Raw genomic sequence first — 12702 nt, forward strand, 5'->3', positions numbered from 1 at the left:
GCTGCGCTGCGTCCCCCGGGCAAGCGGCCCGCGCCCCCCGCCGAGCCTCCAGCCAAGGCCGCCAAGGCCCCGGGCACCAAGAAGCCCAAGGCCATCCGCAAGCTGCACTTCGAGGACGAGGTGACCACGTCGCCGGTGCTGGGGCTGAAGATCAAGGAGGGCCCGGTGGAGGCGCCGCGGGGGCGCGCGGGGGGCGCAGCGCGGCCGCTGGGCGAGTTCATCTGCCAGCTGTGCAAGGAGGAGTACGCCGACCCGTTCGCGCTGGCGCAGCACAAGTGCTCGCGCATCGTGCGCGTGGAGTACCGCTGCCCCGAGTGCGCCAAGGTCTTCAGCTGCCCGGCCAACCTGGCCTCGCACCGCCGCTGGCACAAGCCACGGCCCGCGCCCGCCGCCGCCCGCGCGCCCGAGTCGGAAGCCGCCGCCAGGGCCGAGGTGCGGGAGGCCGCCGGCGGCAGCGACCGGGACACGCCGAGCCCCGGTGGTGTGTCCGAGTCGGGTTCCGAGGACGGGCTGTACGAGTGCCACCACTGCGCCAAGAAGTTCCGCCGCCAGGCCTATCTGCGCAAGCACCTGCTGGCTCACCACCAGGCGCTGCAGGCCAAGGGCGCGCCGCCCGCGCCGCCCGCTGAGGACCTACTGGCCTTGTACCCGGGGCCCGACGACAAGGCGCCCCAAGAGGCGGCCGGCGACGGCGAGGCGGCCGCGGTGCTCGGCCTGAGCGCATCCGCCGAGTGCCACCTGTGCCCGGTGTGCGGGGAGACGTTCCCCAGCAAGGGCGCCCAGGAGCGCCACCTGCGCCTGCTGCACGCTGCCCAGGTGTTCCCCTGCAAGTACTGCCCGGCCACCTTCTACAGCTCGCCCGGCCTCACGCGGCACATCAACAAGTGCCACCCATCCGAGAATAGACAGGTGATCCTCCTGCAGGTGCCCGTGCGCCCCGCCTGCTAGGGCGCACCGCACCCAGGCGCCCAGAACTGTGCCTTCCCTTGGAGACCCGCACGGAGAGCGCGCCCGGGCGCCCCACCCCCGGGTGAAAGTGTCCTCCTCGCTTCTCTTGGTGTGGCGTGATGGTAACCCCGTCCTCTCGTGGTGACTCCTCCTGGACCCCCGATTTGCGTTGTGTCCCCCTTCGTGGCGCCGCAGGAGTCCACCTCTTTCCGTCAGGGGGAGGAAAGCTATACGCGTGTGTCTCGTGGTCGGACGCTTCCCCTCGCTGCCGGGCGAAGCGGTTTTTCTTGCTAGTATTCACTGTGTTCATGGTCTAGAAATGCGGTTTGCTCTCGCCTACCAATCTCCGCTCTCTGTGTGTGTAGCGTACGGGTTGTTTTGGGTGAATCTTGAGGAATAAATGCCTTTATATTTCACAGGCTGTAAATCGAACTTCCCCCACGATTAGCTTTATTATGGCTTGTGAACTGCTGGAGTCTGGCTTTACCTTTTTGTATGTGAACAAATCAAATTGCTTAAAAAGAGAGTTTTCTTTAGTATAGCCACAAATGCCTTGAACTGTTGTCTGTCTGGGACGTTTTGGGAGGGAGGGAAGGGAATTTTCACAAGTTGCTGTAGTAACTGCCTCAGTATCTCGCATAAGGCTTTTTGGTTTGATCATCTTGATTGAGGTAGGACTATATGAGTTCCCTCTAAGTGTATATTTTGATTTATGAGTAATTGTTATTTATTCTTTATTTATTTATATTAATTATGAGATGATATTATTTGATTGCAGATTTTTTTGGTGCACTCTTCCTCCCTGCCACTCTTGACATTTCACTGTGCATTTTAGACAAGAGCCTTTTTTTCTAAAGGGATCTGCTAAAAGTTTTAACTTTTATACCTTTCTGAGGGAATTACAGACAACCTACCATTTTATTCTGCTTGGAGGGCCCCCGAGGCCCGTGTACAACTGACAGCTCTTACTTTTAAATGCAATCTCTTTTCTACATACATTATTTTCTTAATTGTTAGCTATTTATAGAAAGCTTCAATAGAACTGTTTCGACTGTATAAATATTTACTATTCAAATAAAATATTTTCAAAGTCAAAGTGTGGTGGGCTTTTTTATACACCCCATGTTCCTAACAAGGATTCAAAAGAGAGATTCTGAGCATATCTTAAAAACCACCTTTAGTTTTTGTTAAGAAAAAGAGCTCCATTGTCACTAGAGTTGTGGATTTTCAGAGGCGAACCTGAAATTGTGGGTTCTGCCCTCATGGTGATTGGAGGGTTCAGTCTGGAATCTGGTATGATTTTTGTGCCTTAAAAATGTGCTGGATAGGGTAGGGGGGTAGGGTGAGCCAGAGAGATCTAGCACCACAAGAACCTAACCTTTTCACCAAGGAGATGTAGGAGCACTTTCATTTAAGGAATCCTTCACTTCCCTACAGTTTTGGGCTCAGAGAACAGTGATTCCTCAGATAAAAAGGGGAGGTTTTGTTCCTTAAGAATCAATGAAAAGAAAGAAGAAAGGATTTTACAATCAGATTTCCAAAGGAAGGGAAACAAACCACTTTATATAGGGATGAAACAGAAGTTAAGCAACTGGGTTTGGAAGAAGGGCTCTGAAATAATTTTCCAATCAGGTGAGCAATCTATTTGGGGGAAAACTGGAACACCATCTGTTCAGGGTATTAAATTTAATAACAGGTAATTACCGTGTTTTCTGTTATGTGTCACTCACTCTTTAGAGAACAATTCTGACGCTCAGCAGCGACTATTTGGAGTGGTTCCTGTCTGAAATGTTTTTCTAAAGAGTTGTGCTAAACATCACACTTGCGCTTTCTCTCCCGTCAGTGTGATTTCGTGCTCCCTTTCCTGAAGCCCCTGTCTCCTAACATGTGCCTGCCAAAGAGATTTTCGAATCCACTCAGTGGAGAGATCTCCAGAGAGGAGCAGGGGCGCGCTGGCAAGGGCGGTCCAGGAGGAAGTGGAAAGGAAAAAATGACGAAAGAGATCATTTTTGGATTTTGAATCTTAAGTTCTAGTGGGAGAGTGTTCCGTAAGAGCTCAGTGGGTGGGAACACTAAATATTCTTTCTTCTGTGACAAGAAGGAGAACTCCTCAGGACAATGACAGCCAGCGTTTACCACCAATGACTCGAACTTTACCAGTTTGGGAAGTAAGGGGAGACAATGGCGGCGTTTACAGAGCCCTGAACACTTGGAATGAAACAAAAGAATGTGTAAGCTGCTGCTGCCGCTGCCCCCACCTGAAGACTGTGGAAGCTTTTACAATAACCCTGCCAAATCAGACCACACAGTACAGGGGCTTTCAAACTGAAAAAAATTACCAATTTCATTCTGTGGCAATAAGCATTTTATTGGGGTTTTTTTTGGAGGGCGTAGGGATGGAACACAAGGACTCACACATGCCAAGCAAGTGGTCTGTCACTGAACCACATCTCCAGCCCAAAAAAAGTTTTCTTAGAGGGCTGGGGATTTAGCTCAGCGGCAAAAGCGCCTGCCTGGCAAGCGCAAGGTCATGAGTTTGGTTCCCGGTACCGGAGAAAAACAAAAAACAAACAAAAGTTTTCTTAGAAACCTGAAGTTTGACCACACTCACGGTCCAGCCCTGTCTGGGAATGGGATCTTGCCCATTTCTCTTGTCCACAGTCCTAGCATACGAAACCATCTACAGTCCACCGTTAGCCAGGGAAATAGGATTTGCTTGTTTGCCAGCATACACCTTCATCCATAGTGTACTTCTACTGCAGATGACCAAAAACACCTTTTCTAAAATAGAACCCAAATTTCACTTATGTGAGATGCTAAATACAGCTCCGTGGTACATGGAGTTGACTAAATGATGTAGAAGAAAGCTTTGGTCCATTTATTTCTAGATTATGCAGTAGGAGTTAACAATTCCGCTCAGGAAGGAGACCAGCAGTCTCAGTTCTGCATCCCTGGGTAGTAAGCACACAAGATTCCTATCACAAAACAAAAAACCGGCTGGAGGGCGGGCACCGTCCTCACAAACTCGCCCAGGTCTGGTCAGGACAGCAGCCAAGTCCCCCTCTCTGCCTCCACATCCCACAGCAAGAGCTCAGTGGGGACAGGGCCAGGAGTCAGGGAAAGCAATACAGTGAAGGAGCCCAAGGAGGGAAGAAATAAAAGAGCGGGCTTGATTTTTTCAGCACCACTACACTTCGCTATTTCCCTGCAAATATAGTAAAATAAACAGTGAAAAGAGGTCGTGCAGTCCTCGCTTCCAGAGTGAGCCGAGAGACGCTGGCTTTGAAGCTCTGGCAGTCCCGGGAGTGGGGAGGCGGCGGAAGGGACGCCAGAGCGCTCTGCTTCTCTTGGGCCGGGGCAGCTTCCCGAGCTCGCCGGTCCTCCCGGCCTCCGGGTAGCACCATGGACAGGGCGACCGCGCCTGGCAGAAGGCTGAGCCTGCCGCTGGGCTAGGTCTGGGGAGAGACTCCCCGTGACACATGAGGGCATGTCAGGGTGCCCTGCAGGGACACAGCCGGACAGGACAACCCAAGCCACAGGGGCCATGCCTAGCACGTCTTTATCTGGACACTGCCGAGTAGGAGGCGACATTTCTCATCTGCTACCTGTGCCAGGCCTAGCAGCCTTCTCCGTCCCCAGCTGACCTGTCCTCTCCTCCTGGACTCAGGGCCTCAGCCAGCACAGGCCACAGACAAAACTAGCAGAATGGCCTTTGCAGTCCTCGGGAACAGGTGACATCCCAGGGGCTCTTCTTGTGCTATGAGTCTGGCAAAAGAGCACAGGGTTCGAGTGGGCTTGGGTGGCTCTGGGGCTTCATGAAGTTGCACTGGGGCTTCCTAAAGCCTCTGCATCTTCATCTGTAAACCGGGCCAGTACTCCTGGGAATGCCTGCAGGACCTGGCACCTGCGGGAAGACATCCGAGGAGGACTCTGGCGGGACACAGGGCCTCTCATTCAGACGGGTGGGGGGGAACCTGTCTTCAGTGCTGTCCTGCATGGCATTTACATCAGCTCTGAACCCTGGCCTGAGGCATGCTTGCTTTGAGCAAAATTGCCATCTTTGTAAAATGGACATTTTGGCCTTGTAGAGAAAATTCCTGGCAGCGAGACTCTGGTGTGTGGGTTAAAATATGTCACCCAGTTGGCTTGTTATGGGGCTGGGAGAAGTTAGTTTTTAATGCCCAGGCTAGAGAAACCTGTAACATTTGGTAGCTGCAGCCATGGAACTTAGAGACGCACAGGAAAGAAACTGAGTCGTAGGGAGAAACCTGTGACGTGGCAACAGACTCAGCAGTGTGCGTGGTAGCGGAGCAGGGCGCACAGCGTGGCAGAGGACGCAGAGGACTCCACCTCTCCATCCTGGAAACCTCTGATCGGTGCTTTGGCCCAAAAGTATTGCTTTGAGAATTGCTTGTGGATGAGACTGAGAGCAGCTAAACGCATCTTTGAATTACATTCTATCTTTCAAAAAAAATTTGATATGTTTTCTAATTTTATACCTCAGAGAAGTTATTAATTTTTTATGACTGCACGGTAGCATTTGGGAAAGTCTGGTGGACCCATCCTTGTGGTCTGAGATGTAGCAGTTGTCCTTTGCATGCACATCGGCAGCACAAAGTGGCGGCAGGCTCTGGAGTGGAGGAGACTTGTTTGGGAGGACAAGAGTATCCCCACCCAGCAGCTCTTCATAAGCACGCTACACAGGCAGCCTCCTGGGAGGGGCTGCCCCTATCCTGGAGCCCCTGTATCCTCGGGTTCACCCTGTTCCCCTGGCACATCATCTGCCAGCGCTTCTATGCAAGGCCAGGGCCACTGAGTCCTTAGGAAGGGGCCAGAGAAGACACCTGCCTGATGAGTCCCATGAATAGGGGGAATCTTTGTTTTGCACTGGGAGAACTTGGGCACTCCTGCATCCTTCGGAGGTTGCCAAGGAAACTGGTCAATAATTTCAACACCCCCTCATCTTGGGCAAACAGCTAGGTACAGGCTTTGATTTCATGAAGGCAACTTCCCAAGCAAGATGGTTCCCATTTCTTTGGACACATTCCTTCTGAGGAACTGCAGGGGAAATCATGAGGCCAGAGGAGGTCTTGAAAGCAACCGAGCCTGATGAAAGGTGTCACCAGCAAGGGACCCATGGGGACCTCTGGGGTGAAGGAATTGATTTCTTACAACTGGGTGACAGAAAAAACACCTTGGTGATCAAATTCACCCTTCTCAATCCTCTATTTTTTTTTTTAATCTTTGCTATTGCCTGATATGCTTCTCGAACATCTGATTTGAGGTCAGTGAGTATCTTTTTGCTAACCCAAACACCACCCTCTCCCTCCCTTCAGCCTCGGCTGTCATCATTCATCTACCAGCTACTTTTGTTGTGGGCCTGCTGTGCTGCATCTGGAAAGTGGATATTCAAGACACACACACATTCTTCTGCATGGCGAGCAGATGGATTACAGGGTGAACGTGTCCGCATTTGTCTTGTTTGAAGATTTCCACACTGTGTGGTCTTCCTGGTGGCTTTTCCATACAAAGCATCACACTGATGTCTTTTTTCTTTAACTCACAGCCATGAGCCCACCCTACCGGGATGAAATATCCTTAGCACATCGCCAAATAGGAATGAAACCTAGACAGTGTTTACCATCAGGAGGAGCACGCACAAAGGTGTCATGCTTGGGAGCCAGGGTTCCAGGCATGTCACACTCTCACATTCATGCCCTGTAAGAGGCTCAGGACTCAGAGTGCCCTTGCAGCTCCTCTGGCACAAAAGCCAGGCACCCACTGCTCTTCCACTGGTCTGAATCAGTAGGTGAGCATAGCACAGCAGGGCAACAATAACGCCGGAAACTCCAACCTTAAGTCATTCTTCTTCTCTTTCCCTCATCAAAGGACGCTTTTATTTGAGTGCAACATCTGCTTTGTCTCTGTTGCACAGGGGCCAGCTCTGTAGTGCAATGCCCCCTTCTCAAACGCAGCCAGTCACACCTGTCGGTGGCAGGATGGTCAGAGTGAGCCAGAGGCTATTGTGTGCTGAATCTGATAGGACACCAAGAAGGTGTTAGTGCATGGAAGGGCAGATTTCTGAGAAGGGCTCTTTCTACCAGAGCAGGGGGAAAACAGGCTACAATTTCCTCCTGGCACAAAGACCTGAAAAGAGTGAGAGGGGCTGCGACACACGTGTCCAGTATCACCATTTAAAAGCTCACAACATCAGTTGATTGCAGTTCTTTCTGTGGCTGTCTGTCTGCTGTGTTATGTAAGATGAGCCTTTCCTACCCTGGAAGACTGCTACAAAGAGGGTGTTATTTGGAGTTGTTCAGAAGCTGACAGGAACCGTGTGCATGAAAATGACCAAACTGAGAAGGGCCAGGGACAAAGCAAATGAGCCCAGTCTCTGGCTGCGGGGCCCAAATGTGAGGAGATTCCTGTTAGATCTTGTCTGTATTTTACACCACAGAGGAATGCTCCATCCCCTCGTGTCTTTGAACAGAGATCTTCACTGCTTCTTTCAGAACAGGATCATTATCCTTTGAGATCTTCCTGAGGGTTTTCACGTGACTATTTTGATAAACCACCAAACACAATTTATATTTTTAAGTCCTCTGCATGAAGCAGTTCATCAGTTAAGATTTCACATTTGTATCAGAAAACGTTTGTTCTGTTCACACTGAAAACCATACCCTCTCCTCCTTGCTCTGTGCTTTCTAAATTTGGTAACTCAGGTTAAAGAGGATTCAAGAAACCAAAATGCATCTGATATCACCTTGACTTCTTTGCAGCAGTGGCTATGGTCTGACACATTCTAAGATTATACTGGGGTTCCACGGTTATCGCCATCGTTGAGGTAATTCCCTGAGATGAAGATCATCATTATAACAGGAAAGGCTGATGGATAAACTCAGGCCCCCTGACAAAAATCTGGCCATGAGTCTGTTTTCTTAAATAAAGTTTTATTGAAAGATAATCATAGCATCAATGGCCATAGTCATGGTGCAATTGCAGAGTTTAATAGTTGTGATAGGGACTATACTGCCCACAAAGCCAAAAGTATTTTTACCTTTTGGCTTTTTATAGAAAAAGTTTGCTGACAATAGCATCACGCAATAGGTTATTCGTCAACATCACGCAATAACACTATTCAGGACCATTTCACAGCTCTGTATTTCCGCCCTTGTTTGCTCAGTTGTGTGTGTGTGTTTCAAATACAACAACCTAACATGCTTAATTCCTGAAGATGGCAAAGCTGAGCACCACTATTTTAACTGGAGTCAGTGCTTCAGAGTCTGTGATTTTTAACCTGACTGTTTAAATGAGAACGTTTACTCGTGTTTCTGAAAGTAGAATGTTGCCTCTAGGATAGTTTTAACAGTGAGTACTTTTCATGTTTGTCACACCTGTCCTGGTGGCTCTTGGGCAACACAGAGAAACCCAACTTGTGGAGTCACCACGGGAACCTAACACAGGAGGAAGCTTGTACCCTGGGCTGAAGGTTCCTTGCTTTTAATTTACCCAATGAAATCTCAACTCTCAGGTACAACCACAGAAAATTGCTGTTTTTATAAGCAAAAATAAAAGTTTCATGTCAACAATTTTGTATACTTCAACCCCACATTTCAGGGACTTTTGTTAACCATTAGCTTAAAAACTGAGTTAAAGACAGAAGATAACTTCCTTTTCAAGATAGTGTTAATTCAGAAGTAACAAATACCTTCCTGGTAATTGCTGACCTCTTTCAACTGTGCAAGTATTTCAGCATTTGGGCACTAAGATCAAGGTCCACTGGTGAGGAGTCAGTGCTGATGAAAGGTTCCCAATCATTACTTGAAGGTTTTTTCCTTAGGACAGGCTTCTGCTGAAGTCTCACAGATCTATTCATTACTGCAATGCTGCAGTTTGGATGTGCATGCCAAATTTCAAGTGTGGGAAACGTAGCCTCCAAAGTGTTGAGGTGGGGCTTAGGGGAAGGTGTTCAGGTCCTGAGGGTGAGTGTTGTTATTGTGTGAGGGTACTGTTATAAAAGTGGGCGTGGCCTCCTCATTTTCTCTTACACTCTCACCTTCTGTCATGGAATGATCTAAGAAAAAGGCTCTTGCACCAGAGAGCAGCCCCTAGAACATGGACTTCCTAGTCTACAGGACCCTGAGCCCATAAACTTTTGTGCATTATAAGTTACCCAGTCAAAAATATCCTGTTGTGGCAATACAAAACAGACCAAGATGTGCATTTGCTCAGTAACTTGTGGACCTGTAGTATCAGCCCTGCCTTGGCACTGTGAAATCAGGATCTTCATCCTAACTAGATCTCCAGGAAGCCTGTATGCACGTTGGAGTTTAACATGCCCTGGGTTTAGAGTGTGAGGTTTTGGTCACAGTGTGAGTTATCCCATTGTGGGCATTAAGAGTAAGCTTGAGGGGGCTGGGGATTTAGCTCAACAACACAGTCCCTGCCTGGCAAGCGCAAGGTCATGAGTTCAATTCCCAGTACTGGAAAAAGAACAAAAAAACAAAACAAAACAACAACAACAACAAAAAAGAGTAAGCTTGGCCTCGGAAGAGCTGATTGCTTGAACTAGAGGGTACTGACCCCTACAGGTTTGTCATACTACTAACAGCTAAATATTAATTTGTTTCCTAGGCTAAGGCCTTCATGCAGTTACTCACTGAATGCTAGCGACTCCTTTACGAGGCTGTATGGGTATAACACGAGGAAATGGAAGGCCCTACAAGATGTGGCCTGTAAATAGGTATGGTTAGTTGAGATCAAGAGGGAAACTGGTTTCCAGACAGAGAACTACACAGAGGCAAGTGCTTCATTGTAAGAGAATTCAAATGACCAATGAAAGGCGGGGTCCTGACTCCATCCTCATGTCAAGGGGCTACCACAGCAAGGAGAGTTATATGGTAGCCTAAGGACAAGTACACAGCTCTAACCCCAAGTCATAGAAACAAGTGATTTGTGTTTAGACTCTAATAACCTGAAAATCCCACTCAGTGAGAGAGAGAGAGAAACCACATATATCGTCATTTCAAGCTACTGGTTATCTCACATGCTGGGGAAAGTTTGTATTTCTACAAATCTGCAAATGCAAATAACCAGTAGTTATGAGGAAACCAGGTAAATTCAGCATTCCATGATGATTGTAACTAAGTTTCTCACACTGGCATGTTTGTAATACCCAATTTTTAGATTCTCCACCACGCTTTGCTTTTCTATAATGTGCTAGAGATGCAGAACGTAAGAGAGAAATGGGTGATTCCATGGTGACTGTTGCTGGTTTGAGCAGCAACACAGTGGGACTATCACTCAGGGATGGCTCACCCATCCCACACGCTATGCAGTTCTCTACTATCCATGTTGGTTCTAAATGCACTTAGCTGTGGAAATCTGTTGCTATTCTATATGTGTAAGCAAGTTAATAGGACATCTGAGAAACATGGCAACCAGTATAGGTGAAATAAGGAAAATCCCTGAGCACATCAGGTCTGAAGTGTAGATGGGGGCTCGCTCAATTGCATCCCTGTCAAACATGCCAACTCCAAATCCAAACTCTGAGGCTCAGACTGTACTAACTTTTGAGAAATGTTCCAATAAGGTATTTAATTTTATACCTCAATGAGCATGCCAACACTGTGGGAAGGAGCAGATTTTGATAATGTTCCTTCTCTGCCACTATGGTGAGGTTTCACAAGCTCATGTGTGAAAGAACCCAGCTCCTTCCCCAGCATACTGTGGGTATATGGTGCTAGGAGCACAAATGTCTGCTGTTATCATCTTGTCATTAGCATTTTGGAGCTGTATGACTTTAGGCAAGTTATGAGTCATCTCTGCCTATGATAAAATGAGAAAAAGGTAGTATCCACCTGGAGTGAACATTAAGCATGTTTGCTGCTTGTGCTACAGCTGTTGAACACATTTCCTATCCTAAGACCATCTCCCACCCAGTGAGTCCAGATAGAATACAGAAACTTGCCTTTCCAGCCTCCCTTGCAGCTAGCTCTGCTATAAGGGAATGGAACACGGACTTGGCATTAAGGTCAGTGCTCATCTATGTGGAGTCATATAATCCTAACAGCTTAGATTTGAGGTGCCTGACTGCTAATCAAACATCCATGAGATGTGGGTCCAGAATAAAAACAGGAAGGAGGTGGCATTAAATGCAGTCAGTGCTGGTGGGAGAATGGAGAAGAATTTGTCCCTCAGTTGTGCCATGGTGGAGGTCCAGCATTGTGAAATGAGATGCAATTGGACTTACTGGGTAGGGCAATTTGAATGTTGTTTCTGGAACTTTTAACCCAAATTCTGACTGTGTGACCCTCAAAATGAGGCAGTTTGGAGCCTTTATAGATCAACTGTATGACTGTAATTACAGTATTGACCGAGTTATTCAGGTTGAATATTGGTAAGAACTCATTCATTATCATTGCTATTTTGGATTTTTAAAATATCAAAAAGATTCAGTCATAAGATGTGAGAGAACTGATTTTATATGTTATACAAGATTAGTGATGAGTGGTTGAGGTTTTAAAACATTCCTGCGAATTCTTTGACACACCTACCATGTGAATTGGCCTTTGTGCTGCTTCCTTGATTAGAATGCAGAGGTGACATGGTGACTTCTAAGGCTAGATTGGAAAGGCCATGAAGGATCTGTTTCCATGCTATGGGGGGTGGAAGCTCTGCACAGAGCCCACGTTTCATGACACCCTGGGATGAATCTCAGTCAACAATGAGAATCAACTCCAGATATGTTCTCTGGCTTGAATGAGTTTCTCTAGTTGGTCCTCATACCAGTCCTGTATGGAAGGTATTGGGATTAATTAATCTGTATATGCAGAACATATCTGTGAATGTTGAATGTCTTGCCTTATCTTGCCTTATTGAATGTCTTGCTTTGCTTCTGAGACAGAAATCAGAACACAGGCCCCTGGATATTTGGTGCAGCACTCTTTCCATGAAACGAGGGAGTTGGGTCCAGAGAAATATGGCTGATAATCATCTCATTCATCATGGAATTTAAATTACCATGAAAGTGTATTGTTGCATGTAAATGCCTTCTATACATTGCCTTCAACTCATCTTCAAATTAACCATTAGCTCAATGTCCTAGTTACTATGACTGTTCAACAACAGGTCACCCCAAAATTTAGTGACTAAGAACAACAGTAGGCATTTATTATATTTAATTATTCATGGAATTTGGTAGCAGCTTGGCTACCAAATGATTCTAGTTTGGGATACTGATGAAGTTGTACCTAGTTGTCAGCTGGAGCTATAATGAAGTGAAGGGTTGTGAGGGCTGGAGGATCTTCCAGGGCACTTCCAGGACAGCTCTCTCTGCTGGTCTCTGCTGAGCTGCTCAGTGTGTTCACAGCATGGTGGCTCTCCCCAGAGTTCCCATCTAAGAGTCCATGGTGGAGACCGAAATGCTTATGGCCTAATCTTGGAAGACATGTCACTTTTGCTGGGTGCTGCTGGTCCCAGGAGGTGGTGATCACTGGGGCCTCTTTAAGGCTGGTTACCCTTTAGTCTGATTACCTTCAACCACAGGGGGAGAAACAAGTGTCAGGACGTTTGGGATGCAAAAGCTCAAGGCCATATGTGATTCTGCAGCTGGGATGTGAAACCAGTGTTATCTGTTTCCCAGCCCATGTTCCTCGCCAATCCACAATAAAGGGTGAATTTATGGTAAATTGTGATGGATTCATGTTATTTCCTAAAGCCAAGAAATTCTTTGGGGAAACATTGATCATGGGG

The 12702-nt window shown here is 47.6% G+C and overlaps 1 protein-coding gene across 1 annotated transcript; it reads left to right on the forward strand.

The window, feature by feature from the left end:
- Positions 1 to 1939, forward strand: Insm1 (insulinoma-associated 1; the record flags this gene model as incomplete). Its single annotated transcript, XM_013512134.1, is given in 1 exon segment — positions 1 to 1939. A coding segment is annotated over 1 exon segment (948 nt), but the record flags the coding sequence as incomplete, so codon positions are not given.
- Positions 1940 to 12702: the final 10763 nt, after the last annotated feature.

The sequence above is a fragment of the Chinchilla lanigera genome, unplaced genomic scaffold (assembly GCF_000276665.1).
Source record: "Chinchilla lanigera isolate Chin_1 unplaced genomic scaffold, ChiLan1.0 scaffold00014, whole genome shotgun sequence".
Classification (NCBI taxonomy): domain Eukaryota; kingdom Metazoa; phylum Chordata; class Mammalia; order Rodentia; family Chinchillidae; genus Chinchilla; species Chinchilla lanigera.